Source organism: Oncorhynchus keta, chromosome 1 (genome assembly GCF_023373465.1).
Source record: "Oncorhynchus keta strain PuntledgeMale-10-30-2019 chromosome 1, Oket_V2, whole genome shotgun sequence".
NCBI classification, from domain to species: domain Eukaryota; kingdom Metazoa; phylum Chordata; class Actinopteri; order Salmoniformes; family Salmonidae; genus Oncorhynchus; species Oncorhynchus keta.
This window is the reverse complement of record NC_068421.1, coordinates 21,583,000-21,608,119: the sequence shown is the minus strand read 5'-3', so window position 1 is coordinate 21,608,119 and position 25,120 is coordinate 21,583,000. Positions and strand designations below refer to the sequence as shown.

Here is a 25,120-nt window from a genome sequence, read left to right as displayed (position 1 = left end):
GGGTTCCAGGAAAAAGGTTGCCTGGAGACTTCAAGAAAAGGACAAAACAAAAAAAACATGACTTATTTTTGGTTTTCAAAAAAAGGCTTTATTCAAACTATAAATGCGAAAAAACAATACATGCATGAAGCAGACCAGAAAGAACAAATATTTTTCTATTTAAATTTGATATATTCAACATTTTACTTACACTTGGGGAAGCTATTCTGTAATGATATTGGTAGCTTGGTAAACTTACTTCACACTGAAAGAAGTTAAGCTAACCCTTTGAAAAATATAGTTTCCTTAACTAAAGTTACTTTGAAAAAGTAGTTCACTACATCCAAACTACTTTGTGAAAAAGTATATGTAAATCTGAAATGTCAGACTATAAATTGCAAGTTAAGATCACTTTGGGGTCATACAGTATGTTAAACAAAATGTGTAATTTAGCCTATTAAACACCAAATCTAATGTTCCAATTGAGAATTTGGCAGGTTTGATGCCCAAACATTTAGGAAATGATTGCCTACTTCACCCATAGTTTTAGTTAGCTACACCACTACATGGCAAAAACATGTATTAACTACATTAAAAAAACAACCGAGATTGAATTAAGTAACCACCAAGCTTATGCAAAATGTAGTTAAATTACTAGTTTAACTACATGTAGTTTACTACTCCCCAACACTGGTGAGAACCCAGCGCTTAGATTCATTCACTAGCTCTAGATCTAGTCAGCAAAGGCTTTACTAAACACACCAACCCAACCGGTTACTGAAGACAACAGCCTTATGGCTTTACTAACAGGATAAATCAAATCAAATTCACAGATGCACAATAGTTAGAAGTTTTAGCCATGAGAGAGAAAAGTCACTGACTGACAAGAGCACAGGCTATAAACCGAGAGAGAAAGAGAGACCTTTGGCATCAGCATTGACAGACAGAAAACGTATTTCCAAGATTGATTAACAGCAGGCCTGTATCCACTATCTAGGTCAACATAAGACAAAATACAAAAAGTAGACCATTAATACTATTCCATTAGGCTCTTCTCAACATTCTGTCTGAAAATAATTCATTTTCCCCCCAATTAAATATTTACTATCAAATGTCTGCCTTCAAAGGCCTGCCAGTCATGTATGACACAATCAATAAAGAGCCCATGCTACAGATGGCAACTGTAAATACTTATTTTCAGAAGATGTTGTATAGCTCTCCCCTATAGGTTATTTCTTACACTTAGAAACACCACTTTAGAGTTGCGCAGCATAACACAGGATAGAAAATGGGTTTCAGACCGTCATTAATACGGATGGCAACCGCCTTTTAGGCTTTTTCTGTGTTTTTGAATAAGTCCTAGGGCACACTATAATCCACACTTTCACAGTCTCACCGATTCTGAAGGATCGTCTCATTCATTCATTCATTTACAGGTCTTCACATTAAAACGAACGAAAACTATGTACAGAGGGAAAAACCCGTTTTCAACAGTCTATTATTCAAAAAGAAAACAGCAGTAAAAAACATACTACGCCCTCTGATACATTCATATACTGGTATAATAGGTATTTATAATATATTGTGTATATACACACACATACTTGCACACAATTGTCTATACAGATTTTGTTTTTTTTTACAGGTAAAAAATATACATATTATGAGAAGCAAAACAGGTCAGGCCATGGGTCGCTATTATTTTGGAGTGAGATGTGAGACAGTGAAGGCTACAGGCCCTCATTTCCCTCCTGGACATGAGTGAGGATGGAAGTGTGGAAAGAAAAGCCCATTGAGGAGCTGGGGCAGCGAGTGAGTGAGGGTTAAGACCTGGGGAGATCTAGGGTAGCAGAAAACATTGGAAGGGCACTACACTAAATCTTATCAGCAGTCATTCACTTACCCCAGTGATGTTAAACACCGGATCCAGCCCGCGAGCGCATTCAAGCCGACCCACAGATGGTTTGACTATTTTTTAAATAAAAAACATGTATTTAGGGAAAGGGAAAACGATCTCAATTGATATTGAAATGACCAAAACCAAATGGAAACTGTAGAGAGGATAATGGACCTCGACTTTTATAGTCTCCTCGATTTGACCAGCTTTCTAACAAGCATTCGAAATCTAAGCTAGACAGTTAGGGAGCATCGAAAATCTAAAAGCGGCCAATTATCTACAGAGAACAAGTCTCTATTGCAGGAAGAATGCAGAGGTGACTGATATGGTAAGGCCATCTTAAGCAGAGACAGGCCACTGAAATAACTTAACCATTCAAGCACACTCCCTGAGGGACACCGTGGCTTGCACAAACAAAAGTAAACCAACAAAAATAAATACATAGAAAAAGAAGCTGCCTTGCCACAGAAGAGTATGGGGGTGTTAGTCTGTAAATCAAGTTTTCCTCTTTTGTCTTCTTTATCCTGGGTGTTTTTTCTAGGAAGGTAATATTCATTGGTTTCCAGCGTACGGTGTTGAGCGGTGAGGGTGAAGGGCTAGAGATCTTGGTAAGACAGGTAGGAGCGTATGCGGGGCGGGATGGGCAGCGTCTGCACCTGCTGGGTGGACATGACTCGTCGTAGTGCCATGCGACACAGGTGCTGCAGGCTGGCAATGCCCTTTGGGCACGCCCAGAAATGCACGCTGCCGTCTCGAGATCTGAGAGAGAAACGGGGCGAGAGAAAGTTATTCCCATGTCAATCAATCCCTCACAACAGCACTGAAAGGTAGGTAATAGGTAGCCGTGGTCTACCTAACAGAACTGGTTGAAGCATCATTGTAAGATACACCCAGGCTCCTGGATAACCATTAACATATAGGAGCCGCTGTGCTTCCTACAACATGCAAATAAAAAGCTGGAAAACCAGTTTCTGGCAGTACATAGTCTTGATTGATCACCTGAGCGGAGTGGTTGAAAAACGAGTTTTAATGACTCCAACCTGAGTGTATGTAATCTTCTGACTTCAACTGTAGGTGTGTGTGTGTGTGTGTGTGTGTGTGTGTGTGTGTGTGTGTGTGGTAGGTGTGTGTGTGTGGAGAGGTGTAGTTAGGTGTGTGTGTGGAGAGGTGTAGTTAGGTGTGTGTGTGGAGAGGTGTTGGTAGGAGTGTGTGTGTGTGGAGAGGTGTCGGTAGGAGTGTGTGTGGAGAGGTGTAGGAAGGAGTGTGTGGAGAGGTGTAGGAATGTGTTTAGGAGTGTGTGTGTGGGGAGAGGTGTAGGTAGGTGTGTGTGTGGGGAGAAGTGTAGGTAGGTGTAGGTGTGTATGTGTGTGTGTATGTATGTGTGGAGAGGTGTCGGTAGGTGTGTCGGAGTGTGTGTGGAGAGGTGTCGGTAGGAGTGTGTGGGGAGAGGTGTAGGTAGGAGTGTAGGGGTATGTGTGTGTGTGGAGAGATGTAGGTAGGTGTGTAGGAGTGTGTGTGTGTGTGTGTGTGTGGAGAGGTGCAGGTAGGTGTGTGTGGAGAGGTGCAGGTAGGTGTGTAGGAGTATGTATGTGTGTGTGTGTGTGTGTGGGGGGATATAGGTAGGTGTGTGTGTGTGTATGTGTGGAGAAGTGTCGGTAGGTGTGTGTGTGTGAGAGGTGTAGGTAGGTGTGTAGGAGTGTGTGGAGAGGTGTAGGTTGGTGTGTAGGAGTGTGTGTGTGTGTGGAGAAGTGTAGTTAGGTGTGTGTGTGTGGAGAAGTGTAGTTAGGTGTGTGTGTGTGTAGAAGTGTAGTTAGGTGTGTGTGTGTGTGTGTGTAGTTAGGTGTGTGTGTGTGTAGAAGTGTAGTTAGGTGTGTGTGTGTGTGTGTGTGTGTGTGTGTGTGTGTGTGTGTGTGTGTGTGTGTGTGTGTGTGTGTGTGTGTGTGTGTGGAGAAGTGAAGGTAGGTGTGTAGAAGTGTGTGTGTGTGGAGAGGTGTGTGTGTGTGTGTGTGTGTGTGGAGAGGTGTAGTTAGGTGTGTGTGGAATGGTGTAGGTTGGTGTGTAGGAGTGTGTGTGTGTGTGTGTGTGTGTGTAGGTAGGTGTAGGAGTGTGTGTGTGGAATGGTGTAGGTTGGTGTGTGTGTGTGGAGCGGTGTAGTTAGGTAGGTGTGTGTGTGTGTGTGTGTGTGTGTGTGTGTGTGTGTGTGTGTGTGTGTGTGTGTGTGTGTGTGTGTGTGTGTGTGTGTGTGTGGGAGTGTGTGTGGAGTGGTGTAGGTAGGTGTGTGGGAGTGTGTGTCTGGAGAGGTGTAGGTAGGTGTGTAGGAGTGTGTGTGCGCCTCACCCAGCTGCTAAGACACTCCCATCAATGGAGAAGGCACAACAGAGGCCATTAATGAGGGGAGCGATGGCCTTGGGAGACTTCTCATCAATGGTCCAGAAACGCACCATTCTGGGGAGAGAGGGATGGACAGAATGAGTTAGTGGGTGTGTAGAAGAGAGAAAAGGACAAAATAAAGAGGGAGAGATAGACCGCAAGAAGGGCGCTGGTCAGACACAGCTGACACAGATCACATGGGAACTGCATTAGAGCCAAAACAAGCTGGCTGAAAGAATGTAGGATTCATATTGTTCGGCTTCAAATTTTTTAAAAAGGGGTTATTTTCACTATTAAATCAAATGTAACTGTTCAAATTCAAAATGTTTTATCCTCATCCTATCTGACAAACTAATCTTGGCAGATGTGGCTGAGAATTTTTTTTGTCCCCGCCATTTTGTGAGACTTGTTCCTCCTCTCCCTCTAGCACTGCCTTCGCACTGGTAAACACTTAGCAGCCTAACCAACGAAGGGAATGGCTAAGGAGAGAAGGAAGCAAGGCGTCAGCGGTTGATTAATGGCCGTCATGTAACCCATTCCCAAAGGGGGCCCTGCCTGGCTGCAACAGCTCTGTTCTCACTCAGACCCTATTAAGAGCCGTGACTCCTCTCTCTCTCTCTGCTTCACAGCGCTCTGCTACTGCAGCAAACTAACACTTTTTCATCAGCAGAGGGCACGCAGTTTACCATGTACAATGTGAAGTGTGACAGCGCAAGTGAGCTTGGTGAAGCAGCTATGGCCAACACAAACTTACAAATCTACACCAGCCACGCTCTACACGTGTGGTAGAAGAGAACGCCTTAGAGAGAGGATCAAGTGGACATTAGCCATAAGAATCTCAAACATTTTTAAAGCTGAGCTTTTCCTTATTGGACCCTTCTGATGCACCAGACACAGGTCTCAGCCTTTGTTCCTTACCGGTCGTCAGTGATGCTGGCGATGTGACGCCCGTCGTGACAGAACGCTACGGAACGTACCCAGCGATCGTTGGCCCCTCCTGCAAAGATGGGCGAGGGGGGAGGGAAGAGGTGCCTGAAGGAGAGAAAAACACAGAGATAAGAAAACTTCAACAAGGTCTTAACAACATCATTGTGTCATTACTTTGCCCTAGTTCCTGGTGTCTGTGACTTACGCTAGCTCCAGCAGCACAGTGCCCACATGGGGGTCCCAGATGATGACGCGGGTGTCGTAGGAAGCGGTGGCGAGCAAGGCGCCATCAGGAGAGAACTCACAGGACACCACGTCATTATGGTGACCCTCCAGCTTCCGGATCAGGGAATATTTATCCATATCCCAAAGGAACACCTACAGAAGGAAGAGGTTCATGTTAGAGCCAATGGAATAACACTATGCAGGGACAAGCATTTTAAACAACTTAAAACACTTAACCTAAAAACTACTGACATAAAATGTCATAACAGACGCAATGTAAATTACAAGTAGTTAAATTAAGCAACAAAAATAAAACAAGAAATAAACAGAAAAAACTTTGTATGCTCAGTGTCATTTTATGGCTTATGTGTTGAACTACAGACCAAACAATGCACACAATAAATCACATGCTACTCAAGCAGCAATTCTATGTTATGTAACAAAATGCATGTCACTGCACATCTGGTTTCTTAACATAGCTGCTAAAATAGTGCTCCATATAAATTGTAGTTTTCTTGACGTAGGCTAGCATTTAAACATTAATATCCAATTACAACGTTGTCAATATAAACATTTTTAAGTCTATAGAAAAAAGAAGAAAATAAAACAAGTAGTAACTTAAGGTAACATAATGTTACTCCACTGGTTTCCCCTTTCAGAGTTCTAGTTCCCTGTGATTACAAAAGACTCGCACCTCCGGCGGAAGCCTACGAAGAGACATACTGCAAGAGAGAAAAAACATTTCATGGCCAAAAGGTTGACGCCCTTGGACACACATTTGCAACATGTGCACACGGTTTTCAACAGTCAGCCATAAAGCCTTGAACGTTCCTTTGCTCCAGAGCAATGTAATGCATGCCAAGAGATGCCTTGTTGTTTGTTAAAACTTTAAACTGACCAGAACAGAGCAAATCTAATTCAACTCAAATTCTTGAGAGGCTTTAACAGTGATGTTGAACTTGTAACTTTTAGAACCAAAACAAGATCGTATAGGCCTATTGAAAACGTCACAAGGAGTTCTGCAAACATTGCACTTGAGCAAAAGTGCAACATTTCAGCTAAAGTAGATAAATGCCATTCCACAAACAAGTCAATGGTTTCTGGGGGCTACTTCAGTTCAAAATGTTCTCCTACTCCCTCCTCTAGCGTTAGTGTGAAATGAAAGGAATCCAACGCATGAGGCTACTGCCTGCATTTTAGGCAAGCTACACCACTTCACAGTTTATAAGACAGTCAGCTGCCAGTGACTGGAAAATCTGCTCCAAAATGGCAGACAGTTACAGTTGCCTCCTTTGTTTTCTGTGGCGTTTTTTAATGAGGCTCAGTTCTCTATAAAATATCTGTTCAAGCAATTTAGAGTTCAGTTTGAAAAGTATTAGCAGTTTTGTTTTTTGTACTATGACGAGTATGTGTTTTGGTTTTCAGTCATTCTGTATGAGAGACTGTTCTTCCTCTCCCACTATGGTCACAGAAAAGTATTGACCGTTGCGTTTGTTTTCTCTGTTTTAACAAATAAATATGCAAATGATAATCAAAATGGGACATTTCCGTGAAGAAAATACTGCCCTTTGGCCAATTATGAGGCAACAGGGAATTCACTAACTTACATCATGTTTTTTTCAACTCCAACATAGTCCATGTTCATTTTGGTGGAGTGCTTGGGACAAAGGCAGACATTTATGGGGATGGTGGCAGTCTGCAGAGCCACAAAGAGTCCTTTCAATTCTCATTTACGCCAACAATGACCTGACCCCTGCACACTAACTCCATTACTAAAGGGGCTGAGCGGGGCGGCCACAATAGAGACGGGCGTGCTGACTGGCCCTTAAACATGGGCCCCGGGAGAGAAGTTAGGAGGATAATGGAGAACTAAGGATATCAAACTAAAATTAACTGATGTTAACCTCCTCATTATGGAGAGACATAAATAATCATAACAATGTCATTCATACAAGTTAGAGACTGTGGGAGGGCGAGACTGACATTGAACTGACAAAAACTCCTAACCTAACAAAATGTCAGTTAAGGTATGCTATAATAGGTAGGGTTTCTAATTAAGTACATTTGGGAGTGGGGGGCGAGGTGAGATAGGGAGGGACAGTAGGAGGTGAAGGAGAGGGGTAAGGGACCATGTGGGTGGGAAGTATTTACTTTACTGCAGTTTTCAAATCACTGTTTTATAACTGATATAAAAGGAGGAACTGCGACAGCGGAGGTAGACAAACATGGAGACAGCAGCACCTACGTACGGGAGACCTTGCGGTCAGGTAGGTGCAAGACTGCCCCCTGGGCAGGGGCACAGTGCGTCCCAGCCCGGCAGTAGTAGTGACACTGGTGCCACCAGCCAGCCGTCTGCACCGGCTGCTTTATGTCAGCGCGGCGCTCCCTCCCTTCAAAAACACTCACACCTGCCACCTGTGACAGGGAAAGCAAGACACTTATGGACACACAGCCTAACAACAATCTAGCTGCACCCTGCACAAGAAGGGTGGAACTGGCTACAGTAACTAACTACTAGCATGGTAATGAGGTTCTTGCAAAGTGTACATCTGTGACTGAAGTCATTGGGTCCAATCCCGCACTGGCCGGGCAGCCATTTTGAGGACTACGCCACTTAGCTAACCATCTCATTTTCTCCTTGCATACTCTTTACTAAATACCAGGTAGATTTTATCAAAAAGGGAAATCCAAAAATATTTAGAACATTTCTTTGAATGATTTTGGTCTGCATTGAGGTTCAAAGGTCATTAAATAAAGCATAGCAATCTGCATCCCACATTCTAAAGCATCAAATTAACATTTTAGATTGTGAGCTGGATTGTAGATGGAGGATAAATACCGGAACTATTACAAAAAAGTGTGTGATCATTTGTTTAGTCTACATGCATGTTACAATACCAAAGCTATTTCAAACCAAGCCAAACCGAACTACAGGCAGGGTTGTTGAACTAATCATGACACCAAGCATAACGGTCAAGATTCAGTTGAAGGGAAGGTGGGAGTGTTTCATTGGTAGGTCATTGAGCATAACTAGTCAAGCAATAGCACACAGAGAAGCAGTTCATCTCAAAAGGGAGAGAAAGGGAAACAGGTGTACGTACCGATTTACTGGCTCCGACAGAGCAGAGGACTGAGGAGTCTGGTGAGAATGCGCTGCAATAGACCCAGTTCTGATGACCCCGCAACACTTTCACCATGTTGCCTACAACACAGCATCACAGGTTGTTATGACATGTACATGTGACGGACAAATGCACAAACTATTTGCTTTTAAGAAATTATTATTGTGATGAAGTAACAGTACAAATGTCTGCTGATGATGTTTCCAAGGTTTATAGGATTGTCTGCACGATTTCAATTGGGATAACTGGGCTATTTTAATTATTGGGCTTCGATAGTAACATGTAGGTTTTTCCAATTAGGCTCTGGAGACATACTGCTTGTGTTTGGATTTGTTGATTGTGTCATTTGAAAACCCGGATTCACAGATAAAATAGATGTGTTAGTGGTGATCTGACCGTTGACTGGATACAGGACTGCTCTGGCCAATAGATGAGAAACTAGGTCAGACCATGCCATGGTCAGGAGACCTTGGACTTGGGCCCAATTTTAACATTCTCTGCTCATGTGAGCTTAGAACGCATGCAGGGGGTGAGGGGCCTTTCAAAGTGGAACTGCCAGCAGCAGTAGCTCATTCCACTGGAACAAAAGCAACTTATCACATGCTCCCTACTTCTTCAGCTTCGTGTGTGGATGTGTATAAGCCAAACACACAAAAACGACATCTACATGCATCATAATAATCTTGACCTCAACAGATCAGTGTGGCTTGCTGGCACAGCTGTACAAATCTCAAGCAAAAACAATAACTATGTTAACAAGCATGGAAAATGGTTTCAGTTCCAAGATAATAAAAAAGGTGTTCCTCAGAGCTCAGTGTTCTTACCGTCATCTTTCAGGTCCCAGACCCTCAGGGTTTTGTCTCTGGATGCCGAGACTAGCATGAGGCTGCCATCAGGGGCAAAAGTCAGGTCTCGCACTATATCTGTATGGTCCATGAGATTCAGCAACAGCTTTCCTGTAAAGGCAAAAAAAAAACAAGAGTTAATAATAAAGCTAATGAGATACACAGCACAGACGAGTTACTGTAGGTCAACTCCACCACCTCTGTTTACACAGCCTTGGGGAATTTGTCATGATTTGTGGATTAAAATGCAACAGAGCTGCAATTTGCTTTATTCCCTCTGTGGGGTGTAGAATAGTGTGGGTTCCACACCCATGTGAAAAGTAACCAGAGCACTGTCAGTTTGTACAGAGTTAGATAAGCGTATAGAAAATAAACATTTAAGAGGGGAAAGAAAGAGGGGGGGCCCCCTCACAAATTAATTCTTCATGAAAAAACTAGTCCCACTGACTGTGCTCTTTTCTTTACATGATGAGTTGGAGACCAGGAGAGCTCTATTTCAAAGGCTGGTCCTGGTGTTGACAGTCAGAGTGACTCAGAATACCCTCTGGGTAGACTGACACACAATAGTTGAAAGCAGAGTAATCCTGAGTTAAACCCTGCAATTTGTTACTTCCTGATACTCAGTCCAAACACTGGTTCCATTGAGGGGAGAATGGGACTCAATTACAGTAGCTATTCTCAAATAGTCTGCTAACAGTTGACAACTCTAAATTGGTGTATAATAATCTATTATAATAGTTATTACAATAACACTAATTGCGCCTGAAGCCAAATCCTAACAAAAGTAATGCCACCGGCAATATTCAGCCATGAAATAAAGAAAACAAAGCCAGAATAATCAGTTCTTGATAAAGTGAACTGGAGATCTGGATCGATGTCAGAATGACCCGCGATCACTGGAGCCAGGAGTGAAATACAGTTGAAGTCGGAAGATTACATACACTTAGGTTGGAGTCATTAAAACTCGTTTTTCAACCACTCCACAAATTTCTTGTTAACAAACTATAGTTTTGGCAAGTCGGTTAAGACAATTTCCAAAAATTGTTTACAGACAGATTATTTCCCTGTATCACAATTCCAGTGGGTCAGAAGTTTACATACACTAAGTTCATTGTGTCCTTAAACATCTTGGAAAATTTCAGAAAATGATGTCATGGCTTTAGAAGCTTATGATGGGCTAATTGACATCATCTGAGTCAATTGGAGGTGTACCTGTAGATGTATTTCAAGGCCTATCTTCGAACTCAGTGCCTCTTTGCTTGACATCATGGGAAAATCAAAAGAAATCAGCCAAGACCTCAGAAAAACAATTGTAGGCCTCCACAAGTCTGGTTCATCCTTGGGAGAAATGTCCAAATGCCTGAAGGTACCACGTTCATCTGTACAAACAATAATAAGCAAGTATAAACACCATGGGACCACGCAGCCGTCATACCGCTCAGGAAGGAGACACGTTCTGTCTCCTAGAGATGAACGTACTTTGGTGCGAAAAGTGCAAATCAATCCCAGAACAACAGCAAAGGACCTTGTGAAGATGCTGGAGGAAACAGGTACAAAAGTATCTATATCTACATAACCTGAAAGGCCACTCAGCAAGGAAGAAACCACTGCTCCTTAACCTCCATAAAAAAAGACAAGACTACGGTTTGCAACTGCACATGGGGGCAAAGATTGTACTTTTTGGAGAAATGTCCTCTGGTCTGATGAAACAAAAATAGAACTGTTTGGTCATAATGACCATCGTTATGTTTGGAGGAAAAAGGGGGATGCTTGCAAGCCGAAGAACACCATCCCATCCATGAAGCACGGGGGTGGCAGCATCATGTTGTGGGGGTGCTTAGCTGCAGAAGGGACTGGTGCACTTCACAAAATAGATGGCATTATGAGGATGGAAAATGATGTGGATATATTGAAGCAACATCTGAAGACATCAGTCAGGAAGTTAAAGCTTGGTCGCAAATGGGTCTTCCAAATGGACAATGACCCCAAGCATACTTCCAAAGTTGTGGCAAAATGGCTTAAGGACAACAAAGTCAAGGTATTGGAGTTGTCATCAAAGCCTTGACCTCAATCCCATAGAAAATTTGTGGGCAGAACTGAAAAAGTGTGTGCGAGCAAGGAGGCCTACAAACCTGACTCAGTTATACCAGCTCTGTCAGGAGGAATGGGCCAAAATTCACCCAACCTATTGTGGGAAGCTTGTGGAAGGCTACCCAAAACATTTACATTTACATTTAAGTCATTTAGCAGACGCTCTTATCCAGAGCGACTTACAAATTGGTGCATTCACCTTATGACATCCAGTGGAACAGCCACTTTACAATAGTGCATCTAAATCTTTTAAGGGGGGTGAGAAGGATTACTTTATCCTATCCTAGGTATTCCTTAAAGAGGTGGGGTTTCAGGTGTCTCCGGAAGGTGGTGATTGACTCCGCTGTCCTGGCGTCGTGAGGAGTTTGTTCCACCATTGGGGGCCAGAGCAGCGAACAGTTTTGACTGGGCTGAGCGGGAACTGTACTTCCTCAGTGGTAGGGAGGCGAGCAGGCCAGAGGTGGATGAACGCAGTGCCCTTGTTTGGGTGTAGGGCCTGATCAGAGCCTGGAGGTACTGAGGTGCCGTTCCCCTCATAGCTCCGTAGGCAAGCACCATGGTCTTGTAGCGGATGCGAGCTTCAACTGGAAGCCAGTGGAGAGAGCGGAGGAACGGGGTGACGTGAGAGAACTTGGGAAGGTTGAACACCAGACGGGCTGCGGCGTTCTGGATGATTTGACAATTTAAAGGCAATGCTACCAAATACTAATTGAGTGTATGTGAACGTCTGACCCACTGGGAATGTGATGAAATAAATAAATCTCTACACTATTATTATGACATTTCACATTCTTAAAATAAAGTGGTGATCCTAACTGACCTAAGACAGGGAATTTTTACTCTGATTAAATGTCAGGAATTGTGAAAAAACTAGTTTAAATGTATTTGGCTAAGGTGTATGTAAACTTCTGACTTCAACTGTAGGTGTGTGAGAGAAAGAGTGGGAGAGAGAACCAATGAGTTTAGGAGAGAGGGGGGCCTAGCGGGGTTGTGACATGAGCACTGTGTTGGCAGCAGGGACAGAGGGGCCGTGGGCAAACATCATCATTCAGGTGTGTCAGTAAAAAACATGGGAGGAGAGGAGGTGCAAGCAGACAGCCAGCTGGGCTAAAATGAACACATTATATCACCCACTGACTGTCTCCAACACAGCCTGATGGGTAGGATTTCTAAACTTTAAATATTGTTAATCATCAGTTATACTAGAGGCATGAGGAGTGCCATAGTCTAGTTTCTACACCAGAAGTTAATGGGTATCTGTAGGAGGAATGTATATGGGGCCAGGGAAGGTTGGATAGGAGCCAGAGGGCTTTGGGAGGTGCTGAGTAGAGGAGAGGCAATCACACGATTGCAGTCACTGATAATGGTGGAGAGCTGTGGAGTAGTGAGGAAGGGGGTAGAGGTCAGGTCAGCTTAAGGGAGAAGGAACTGTTTGTGGCCCGTATCACTTAACCTAGTAATAAAGATGTAATGTTTAGAGGAGACTCCACCCAAATTGGGGTATATAAACTCAGCTAAAAAATGTACGTCCTCTCAAACTTAACATGTGTAAATATTTGTATGACCATATGATTCAACAACTGAGACAAACTGAATAAGTTCCACAGACAACAGAAATGGTATAACGCGTCCCTGAACAAAGGGGAGGGTCAAAATAAAAAAAGAACAGTCAGTATCTGGTGTGGCCACCAGTTGCATTAAGTACTGCAGTGCATCTCCTCCTCATGGACTGCAACAGATTTGCTGGTTCTTGCTGTGAGATGTTACCCCACTCTTCCACCAAGGCACCTGCAAGTTCCCGGACATTTATGGGGGGGAATGGCCCTAGCCCTCATCCTCCGGTCCAACAGGTCCCAAATATGCTCAATGGGATTGATATCCGGGCTCTTCACTGGCCATGGCAGAACACTGACGTTGCTGTCTTGCAGGAAATCACGCGCAGAATGGCTGGTTGCATTGTCATGTTTGTCACGTTGTTGCCGGTGATGTCTGGTGAGGACCTGCCTTACAACAGGCCTACAAGCCCTCAGTCCAGCCTCTCTCAGCCTATTGTGGACAGTCTGAGCACTGATGGAGGGATTGTGCGTTCCTGGTGTAACTCGGGCAGTTGTTGTTGCCATCCTGTATCTGTCCCGCAGGTGTGGTGTTCAGATGTACCGATCCTGTGCAGGTGTTGTTACATGTGGTCTGCCACTGTGAGGATGATCAGCTGTCCGTCCTGTCTCCCTGTAGCGCGGTCTTAGGCGTCTCACAGTACGGACATTGCAATTTATTGCCCTGGCCACATCTGCAGTTCTCATGCCTCCTTGCAGCATGCCTAAGGCACGTTCACGCAGATGAGAAGGGACCCTGGTCATCTTTCTTTGTGTTTTTCAGAGTCAGTCGAAAGGCCTCTTTCGTGTCCTAAGTTTTCATAACTGTGACTTTAATTGCCTACTGTCTGTAAGCTGTTAGTGTCGACCGTTCCACAAGTGCATGTTCATTAATTGTTTATGGTTCATTGAACAAGCATGGGAAACCGTGTTTAAACTCTTTACAATGAAGATCAGTGATGTTATTTAGAGTTTTACAAATTAACTTTGACAGAATGGGTCCTGAAAAAGGGTTTCTTTTTTTGCTGAGTTTATATACTACCACTGGTGGAAATATGCATTTGTCATATGCAGTTGTATGACCCAATGGTTGAATAAACTTGGTTTAAACTTTACTAATCGTCCGTGAGTTTTAATAGGTTCATTTAGAACCTAACAAGACCATAAAACAGGATGCCAGCTAGAGGTGGGTGGGTAGATGATGAGATGGGCAGAATGGCATGGTGACCTTGTTTCATTTCTGGAACAGAACAATGAGCATTTTCTTTGCACTTCTTTTAGAAAAACTCATATTATAGCCCTGTGTGCATCAGGAAGGCTTATGTAACTCGACTGGGATAAATCTACTCTCTTTAATGATTGGCTACTAAAAAGAGTACCTAATAATCCTGTATCTGGGCAACTGTTGATGTCACAGCAAACAAACATATATCCAGAGCCAGTGTTTCCCCCCTATATTCATTTAAAATCGTTGCCGCCACTACAAAAAGTATGTAGAAAAGAAAATGGACCTATTATGGAGCTTTGAGCACTAAGAATCACCCAAATCAAAATAAATATCATGGCATGAGGCACCCATTGATTTTGTTATGATTGAGCCACTTAGATAGCATAAGAACACGTCATAAACCATTGCAAAATGTGTCAAATTGCAGGAAAGTAGCTTTAAAACTTGAATGTTCTCTCTCTGCACCATGACACATTGTGTATAATTGCAGGAAATTCCCTTTAAAACAGAAAAAAATATATATATGCGACGAGGACCTCTAAATACTAAGCCCAACTTTGATCAAAAAAACCCTGGAGTTCCAAGTTACAACATACATTTGTATAATTGAATACATTCAGAGTCTTTTGTGGTTTTTCCAATTGGGGAAATGCAGATGGTCAACCCCATTCTCCAGCCTATTTATTTAAAGCTGCTATACAGCTCAATTGGGCAAAAGGTTGTAAAGCTTTTGAATTAGAAATTATATTACATTTATTTAAATCGTGTAATGTCCTTTTAAAAGTCACCAGAAGCGATCTTCTCATAATCATGCAAAAAAATATATATCACAGGTGTGCCTGACCCCACCCAGCAAAAAGGAACCTGCCTGAAACCCCCCAAAAGCTCAATTTGACACCGCTGCTGAAAAAAATTAAATACATTCCATTTAGGACACGAAGTACCACCAGTTGAGCTCTACGCAAGACATATCATGTTCTCTCCTCTTGTTTGCTCCCTTTCACATACAGTGGGGCAATAAAGTATTTAGTCAGCCACCAATTGTGCAAGTTCTCCCACTTAAAAAGATGAGAGAGGCCTGTAATTTTCATCATAGGTACACTTCAACTATGACAAAATGAGAATTTTAAAAATCCAGAAAATCACATTGTAGGATTTTTAATTAATTTATTTGCAAATTATGGTGGAAAATAAGTATTTGGTCACCTACAAACAAGCAAGATTTCTGGCTCTCACAGACCTTTAACGTCTTCTTTAAGAGGCTCCTCTGTCCTCCACTCGTTACCTGTATTAATGGCACCTGTTTGAACTTGTTATCAGTATAAAAGACACCTGTCCACAACCTCAAAGTAACAAAGCCTACCATCTGTAACACACTACGCCGCCAGGGACTCAAATCCTGCAGTGCCAGACGTGTCCCCCTGCTTAAGCCAGTACATGTCCAGGCCCGTCTGAAGTTTGCTAGAGAGCATTTGGATGATCCAGAAGAAGATTGGGAGATGTGATATGGTCAGATGGTCAGATGAAACCAAAATAGAACTTTTTGGCAAAATCTTAATTTGTCATGTTTGGAGGACAAAGAATGATGAGTTGCATCCAAAGAACACCATACCTACTGTGAAGCATGGGGGTTGAAACATCATGCTTTGGGGATGTTTTTCTGCATAGGGACCAGGACGACTGATCCATGTAAAGGAAAGAATGAATGGGGCCATGTATCGTGAGATTTTGAGTGAAAACCACCTTCCATCAGCAAGGGCATTGAAGATAAAACGTGGCTGGGTCTTTCAGCATGACAATGATCCCAAACACACCGCCCGGGCAACGAAGGAGTGGCTTCGTAAGAAGCATTTCAAGGTCCTGGAGTGGCCCAGCCAGTCTCCAGATCTCAACCCCATAGAAAATCTTTGGAGGGAGTTGAAAGTCCGTGTTGCCCAGCAACAGCCCCAAAACATCACTGCTCTAGAGGAGATCTGCATGGAGGAATGGGCCAAAATACCAGCAACAGTGTGTGAAAACCTTGTGAAGACTTACAGAAAACATTTGACCTCTGTCATTGCCAACAAAGGGTATGTAACAAAGTATTAAGATAAACTTTTGTTATTGACCAAATACTTATTTTCCACCATAATTTGCAAATAAATTCATTAAAAATCCTACAATGTTATTTTCTGGATTTTGTTTTCTCATTTTGTCTGTCATAGTTGAAGTGTACCTATGATGAAAATTACAGGCCTCTCCATCTTTTTAAGTTGGAGAACTTGCACAATTGGTGGCTGACTAAATACTTTTTTGCCCCACTGTAGGTGTAAACAGCCCCACCCAATTTCTGCCATGCTGCTTTCAACTATAAGATCTGTGGGAGTGAAAAAAGGTAGAAGGGCGAAGTGGATTTTCTGGAATGAAAACGCAGCCCAGGATGTGTGTGGGGAAAGTTGATCCAAGAAACCCCCCTATGAGGCTTCAACTTCCTCCCTGCTGAGAAGAGACATGCTGATTCAATAACTTGCATTGGTACATGGAACTAGGAATAATGCACTGTGAAAACAGAGCTGCCCAGCTGGTCAAGATGTTCATGTTTGGGGCGGCAGGGTAGCCTAGCGGTTAGAGCGTTGGACTAGTAACCGGAAGGTTGCAAGTTCAAACCCCGAGCTGACAAGGTACAAATCTGTCGTTCTGCCCCTGAACAGGCAGTTAACCCACTGTTCCTAGGCCGTCATTGAAAATAAGAATTCCTCCTTACTAGCCTAGTTAAATAAAGGTAAAATAAATAAAAAATGTTTAATCAGGTGCTCACCAGTATAGACGTCCCAGATCTTGACACGTCCATTGTTGAGGCCCGTGGCAAGCAGCAGCTGGTCCTGACCAAACTTGAAACGGTGCCACTCGATGTTGACGCAGCGACTCTGCTTCTCTGGCACAGACGAGCCAAAGGCCAGGCCCCACACGATGTCACCGCAGTCGATGGTATGCTCCCTGGGCTCTCCCACTGGCACCACTGTTCCCCCCTCGCTGTTCTGCCGCGACAAACGCCGAGGGCCCGCTCCGGTGGAGCCTTCCCCAACACTGGAGAGTGGGATAGAAAAAGAGGAAAGACGGGGAGTGAGATGGGGGCAGAAAAAGAGAAGGGACAGAAATGGAGATGAGGGTAATGGAGGGAAAGGAGAGGGAGAAACGTGAGTTACATGTAGGTGAACACATTACTTTGTAATGTAACGCACCTGAATTCGATAGATCCAGGTGCCAAACAGCTAAAAGAATTATGCACATACAGGAGGAGAGCACTGAGTGATACATGAAGTCTAAAGTGGTGAGAGAGGGTTGGCTAATGAGTTTCATAAAGATATTCATGATGATGATGATTATTCCCTATTGGAATTTGGCCTCAAGGTAACCACTAAGGACAGAAGTAATCATAAACAGGTCTTAGTAACTGATATCTATCTGGGCCCATGATCCACAAAATCAGCCATGGGTGTCCTTTTAAAATGTATAGTCTATTGAACCTCTAGGTCTAAGCCTTGATTCAATGTTTTGACCAAGGGCAGGGAAGGATGAGACAACGAACATGAGGAGTATTTAGGTATACACTCCCTGCTGGAAGGAGAAAGATTTGCTGCCTCTCCAAAGAGCAGCCTCTCCAAACCCCGGTCTGTGGAGGAATGTTTGCCGGTCCGCGGCAAATTTGTCTTGAATATGATTGGGGCTTTCTTTGGTCTGCGGCATATTTGAATCGAATACATACTTGCCATAGGCCTGCTTGGGCAATGCGCTCAACTACGCATGCTGCAGTCAAGGTTGCAGTAAACAAAATTGTGTTGCCATGACGAAGTATAGTTACACCGCACACATTTTTTTTACGAAAAAGAGATGACCGACCAACCACAATCTTTTCAGACAACACTTCACTGAGGGCATCGTACTCTCTCAAAACATTCCAAGTGCCAGGCGCTATAGTTGAAAAACTGGTGATGATGCAATCAGAAGTTTTATGCCCAACTGCTGCTACAAAGGTCAGTGAAATCCCACTTTACAATAACACTGTCACACCTAGAATCCACAATATGGCAGATGATATTGAATCACAGGTTTTAGACAGAGCCTGTGCATCAAATTGGTTTGCAATCCAATTAGATGACTGACATTTCAAATGCTCGCTTCTTGTGTATGTGTATGCTATATTTATGAAGAATGTATTTGTTTTCAAGAGATGTCTCAGAATACAACTGCAGTTGAAATATTCTGTGTTCTGAACAAGTAGGCCTACATAACGGGACATGGATTACGATGGGACGTTATATCGGACTCTGTACCAATGGGACTGCTGCTCAAATTTGGCGAGAATAAAAAGAATGCGGACACTCATTTCAATGAGATGTGCCTTTCCACATTCTGGCTGTTCAGCACCAGAGAATACCCACAACTCAGCGAGATGGCAGCGAAGACATTAATTACCTTTCATTCTACATACTTATGTGAGACAGGCTTCTCCTCTCTTGCTGCAACAAAATCTAAATATTGCAGCAGACTGGCTGTTAAAACCCCCCTCAGTGTCCCTCTCCTCCTTCCCTCTGAGGTTTGACTTGTTGTTGTCCAAGAGGCAGGTACACCAGTCTCAATGATTGAGTGAGTGAAACATCTTTTAACATTATATTTATTTAACATAGTATAACATTGATAGATTGTTATTTGCTTATAAAGATTCAGTTGCTATTAGTGATGCACCGATATGACATTTTTGGGCCAGTAAAAACATCCAACTCATCAGGAAAATGGGCCATCTTCACTCCATAGAAAATAGTCAGCACTAATGACGCACGCTAGCTAACTGGTTAGCTTAGCATTGACAAAGTCAGAATGGGAATGCGCACTCCACTGTTATGTGACAGAATCGGTGGCGTTAGAAAATATATAAACGCAAGATGTAAAGTGTTGGTCCCATGTTTCATGAGCTGAAAAAAAAAGATTTTCCATACGCACATAAAGCTTCTCAGATACAACTTTCCTCAGTACGAAATCCTTAATGACCCACTCTGCTGTCAGACTTAGCATGCTCATAGGGCTGATATCGCTGGTCCACATGTCAGTTGTGAAGCTAATAGCAGTGACTCTATTACTGTGTAACTCCGAGAGGGCAACATCTGAAAAATAGCACACTTGGTAGTGTGTACCGGGTGCTCGACCAGTCGGCGAAAGCCAATATCACCCACGACAGAGAACGGTTGATTGTCAAGGGCAATGAATTCCATTATCTTGCCGTTAATGGATTTCGGCTTTGAGTTGCCTCGCTGAAATTTCTTCAAATGCCTGCTCGATCCACACAGCAGACATTGTGGGTTAGGAATTCTGTGTTGCACATGTAGCGCAACATTTTACGTGGCATCATTACATCATGTGCCTACGTTATATAGGTATGCACGTCATCTACCTACGTTATATAGGTATGCACGTCAGCTTTGACATCGGTTTTGCACATCAGCGTTAAACTAGACATCGGGCCAATACCGATGTTGGCATTTTTAGCTAATATCGGCCAATTCCGATATGTCCACCGATATATCGTGCATCCCTAGTTGTTATATTGTTTTTATTGACAACACAGGTAATGTGATTGTGTATAATTACTAAATTATATTATTTTTGTTTTGTCATTTATAGACAGACAGCCCCTGAAGAGAGCACAGACAGAGCAACACTGCCCATGAGTACAACACAGACAGGCAAACCATGAAGGAAGCCAATTAAATACATAATTCATTAATTTAGTGTAAAGTAAAAATAAATTAATGTTCATTAAAAAAGCGATAATGAATTATAAAAAATATATGTAAAGTCCCTGGCTCAAAAAAGTTTGCGAAAGATGCGTTGCTCTAAGACAGCCTATCTTCCCATATTAATATCTCTGTCTATGTCTGTCTATTAAACATTTAAATATTGAACTTGTTCGCTTATATTTTGCATCTAGTATATCTCTACACCGTGACCGCTTTTCAATTTCTAACAATCTCTCTCCACTAGACAGGACTTGCCTAGCTAACCACAACAACATCCAATAGGTAATACCAAACAGTGTACTACAACATGTCTACTATACAATAAGCTATTTTTGCTCAGACAAGGCTTTATTGTGTGGAAAAAGAGCCAGCTCTGCAGAAAGGCAACTGATAATACATGCCACGTGTCCTTGGCAGCTTGCTCCACAGCACACTGCACTGTTTCCTCCTCACAGGGAAGGATAGCACAAGTAATGAACTACAACTACTAGAATATTCTAGAACGAGACCAAGAACTCAACTAGAACTGTAAACAACAATTTGGACTGTGAGAATTTAGAATGAATTTTCAGTTCTGTGGTGTTATAGAATGTTGTGGATATTAGAAAATCAGATTGGATGCACCTAGGTCTTAGTCTGACTGACACCTAACTCGAAGTCCTCCTGACTTTAGAGTCTGGATAGACTATTTTGATGTCAGCACGATGCCTCGATAATGAAGGCTGTGTTTTTTTAAATAATTAGTTATCTTCAGTCTTTGTCACTCAAACACCCACATGGTGAGCCACATACAGCCCCTGAGCACCGCCCCTTCCAATACAACTGTTGGATTTTCAAACCCAAACAATGTGAAGTCTCAACCCCCCATGAAAAAAAAAAACACAGAGCTCCCTCTGACCACGTGAGCCGCGTCAGCCAGGCTACCCTGGCCTGTTACTCGACATAAAAAAGAAGTAGGCTGTAGCCCTGAAATAATGTAAAAGTGCATTTATAGCCTTCAGCCTTCCTTTAGTATTGATTTGATGTGTCATTGTTTACAGAAGGGTTTACAGCCTGACACCAAGTAGTTGACTTCATGGCAGTAAACCTTACATTATACAGTAATAAAACTCTAAGCTGCTGTGTGTGGCTTTCTCTTGCCAAAGACAAGAAAAGTTTGACTGCACTTTACAGAAGCTTTTCTAACGTGCTAAAATTATAGGCTAAGATAACACAAGGCCCTTGAGTCTATATCCACTTCTGAATAACAAGAAGCAGTGTCTCCTTTCCTACAACTTGGTTTACCAAGAACTCCTCATTAATGGAAGTCCACTCTACGTTATCAACAATCAGCTGCTGCTTTAAAAATAGCAGAATCTAGTACAGAACACCATCAAGATATTCAAGCAAAACAAAATAGCATATTGTAAGAAACATAAGGACAGGAATGATGCAACAATATATAAAAATACAGTACCAGTCAAAAGCTTGGACAAACGTACTGATTCAATGATTTTTCTTTACTGTGGGGGATTTTTATTTATTTATATACAGTACCAGTGGGGGGCTACAGCCTACATCCTTTTTAAGTCGAGTAACAGGCCAGCATAGCCTGGCTGACGCAGCTCCAGTGGTCAGAGAAGGAGCGCCGCCACTGGCCTAACAGGAGGCTGTTGTAAATGCACTATTTGTGCTTAATTCTTGTTGAAGCCTTTGGAAGTGTGCCGTAGCCTTTGGAAGTGTACCGTGCGACCTGTTACAGTAAGAGTGGAGGAGTGCTGAAAGGACCTTAAAACATCAGACAATGAAACAGGCACGGCAGCCGCCAAATGAATACCCAGTGGGCACCAGCAACACACCAGCACATGCCACATTCACTGTCTCTCTTGCTCCCCTGCTCTCTACTGCTGTCTCTGCCAAATAGGACTCCACGCCAGTCAGTGCATTCATTGCACAGACAAATTAGTTAGGCTATTCAGATATGTTAAACTGTTGAATTTCAAAACTCAAAAGGAATATTTGCTTCTGTAGGACTCCCTCAAAATGTAAACAGACCTCTGAAGTAGGGCCTAACCTGTTACTTTCTGATCACAATTGTACTGACCAAGAATGTGGTTAGGCCTAGTACAGGTACTTACAAATTCTTCAGGCATTTTGACCAGGGAACGAGCGTCACAATGCGATGCCCTTGAGACCAAGCAAAGTAAGAACCATCAGGTGCAAAGGCTACAGTCCAGGTCTCTCGCCCGGACTTCTGGTCAAAGGGAGCAACAGGCACTAAGAGTTCACCAATGAACTTAGCCTTACCTGAAAACAGAAACAAGAGGTCAGCAAGGGAACAATAGCACAAATACCATGATGACATGGTGCTTGTGAGCAACATCTGAATGATAGTGTAGAAAAGATGCTTCGGGGCCAACTGACCTTAGCCTGGTGGAACCAGCCTGATCACTGCTTTCATCATTCTATTGCACCAGCCTGGTCGCTGCATTCATCAATCTATTTCTAAAGGCGAACACAGATCAGGCTGGTTCCACCACCCTAAGCTGACCTCTGGTGTAGCTGGATATGAACCTTCAATGTCAGAATTGATGCTTAAAAGTAACTGAGAGATTCTGAGAGTCAATACTGTTTTGTTATTTGACATGCCATTACAAATGTAAATCAATGCTAATGAAGTTGGCTATAAAACAAAACATATTATTAGCCCAAATAAACTTATTTTAAATGTGTATCATAAAGATATGGTTGACCAAGTAGCTAAATGAGACATATACCACTTTGATTTATTACGCAGTGTTGCAAAACACACTATTGTATTTATTTATTATTAGCCCAACTTATTTTAACTGGGTAACATAAACATTCGGTTGGAATATAAATGAGACATCATATATCACATTAATGTATTGCGCAAGAGGTGTTGAAACAAAACATCAGTTTTATACAATAGCTATCTGATAAATCAGTGCGCTTCCCCGACGAATGAGGAATGAGTCATACTTCAGAAACTTAGATACCGCCGTCGCCTCCACCACCGAACGACTTGAGAACCAAAGTGTGCCGAACGCTCGCGCGATGTGTGGGAACAGAGTTTCAACCATATTGTCTTTGGTGTGGTGGCACCTAGTATAAACCGCGGGTGCATGGTGAATATGTGACTGTAGTGTGTGAGTCTCTAGTCTAGTAAATAGGTTATATGCTATGGAAGTAACGACTTGACCTACAATACAAAATAAAGTAAGACTACCTATGACGTCACCGACAGATGGAAGGTGTAACATAGTAGTAGCTGGCTAGCTATCTAGGTAGCCTAGTGGTTAGAGCATTGAACTAGTAAGAGAAAAGGTTGCAAGTTCAAATCCCCGAGCTGACGAGGTACAAAATCTGTCGTTCTGCCCCTGAACAGGCAGTTAACCCACTGTTCCTAGACCCTCATTGAAAATAAGAATTTGTTCTTAACTGACTTGCCTAGTAAAATAAAATAAATAAAAATCTTAGATAGAGAGATGAACATTAACGTTTGCAACCCCTCCACCCCAAACACAGAGCAGGATAGTGAAAAGGAACTCAACCTACCTATTTCATTTTCGTTTACAGAATTGGGGAAGCTTGCCATCTAAATAGAAACCGGATCCGTAGAGAAAACACTATTGGTTTAATAACAAAAGTTGTGGAAAATAAACAAAGTAGCTAGCTTTATAATTAGCCAGAGAGAAAGCTGGATTCCGACGTCTGGAATGCTGTGCACGTCGCGCACGTAGCCTGCTGCCCTATTTAATATCGCGTGAGCCCTAAAAAAATATATATATTTTAGGAATTATCTTCTTCAAAATCCGTGTGCAGACTAGGTTTTGTTCAATTCAACTGGCTAGCTAAAATCTGCGTATATTGAAATCCACGAAATGACTGTGTTACAAGCACACAGTTGAAATACAATGGCTGAAGAGTAGACTTGATGGCATCTTTTCTTTCACTGGGGAGGTGAGGTCTATCTGAGTGGCAGAGTTTTTTGTCATACGTCATCACAGTTACCAAGGTGATAAAATGGCACCTCCCCTTCATTTGTAACCGTTTTCCACTCTCATTTACAACCATTTATATATTTATCTCTTACTGTGCACTGTTCCATTGCAACGGAAATGGGTATATATAACAAATATATTTCAAACCAGAACTATTTTTCTGTTGAAGCTTAAAGCTATGGGGAGGGGGACAACAAAATTAAATGTGCATCGTTTACATTGGGGGATTTGCATTTATTTTATGTATTTATTTAACCTTTATTTACAGTTGAAGTCAGAAGTTTATATACACCTTAGCCAAATACATTTAAACTCAGTTTTTCAAAATTCCTGACATTTACTCATAGTAAACATTCCCTGTCTTAGGTCAGTTAGGATCAACACTTTATTTTAAGAATGTGAAATGTCAGAATAATAGCAGAGATAATGATTTATTTCAGCTTTCATTTCTTTCATCACATTCCCAGTGGGTCATAAGTTAACATACACTCATCTAGTGTTTGGTAGCATTCCCTTTAAATTGTTAACTTGGGTCAAACTTTTCAGGTAGCCTTCCACAGTAAGTTAGGTGAATTTTGGCACATTCACCCCGACAGGGCAGGTGCAACTGAGTCAGGTTTGTAGACCTCCTTGCTCGCACACACTTTTTCAGTTCTGCCAACACATTTTCTATAGGATTGAGGTCAGGGCTTTGTGATGGCCACTCCAATACCTTGACTTTGTTGCCCTTAAGCCATTTTGCCACAACTTTGGAAGTATGCTTGTGGTCGTTGTCAATTTGGAAGACCCATTTGCGACCAAGCTTTAACTTCCTGACTGATGTCTTGAGATGTTGCTTCAATATATCCAGCTAATTTTCCATACTCATGATGCCATCTATTTTGTGAAGTGCACCAGTCCCTCCTGCAGCAAAGCACCCCCACAACATGATGCTGCCACCCCTGTGCTTTACGGTTGTGATGATGTTATTCGGGTTGCAAGCATCCCCCTTTTTCCTCCAAACATAACGATGGTCATTATGGCAAACAGTTCTATTTTTGTTTCATCAGACCAGAGGACATTTCTC

General features: G+C 42.5%; 1 protein-coding gene across 1 annotated transcript; it reads right to left on the bottom strand.

The window, feature by feature from the left end:
• Window positions 1-68: 68 nt before the first annotated feature.
• On the bottom strand, window positions 69-24,020 carry LOC118395788 (WD repeat and SOCS box-containing protein 1). Its single transcript, XM_035789755.2, has 9 exons — window positions 23,609-24,020; window positions 22,168-22,336; window positions 17,074-17,342; window positions 9,345-9,476; window positions 8,500-8,600; window positions 5,379-5,551; window positions 5,165-5,278; window positions 4,214-4,321; window positions 69-2,635 (listed from the first exon to the last, which is right to left on the bottom strand). The coding sequence occupies exons 1-9, from the start codon at window positions 23,646-23,648 to the stop codon at window positions 2,473-2,475; spliced, it is 1,269 nt and encodes a 422-aa protein (XP_035645648.1). The 5' UTR covers window positions 23,649-24,020; the 3' UTR covers window positions 69-2,472.
• Between the last annotated feature and the right edge of the window lie 1,100 nt (window positions 24,021-25,120).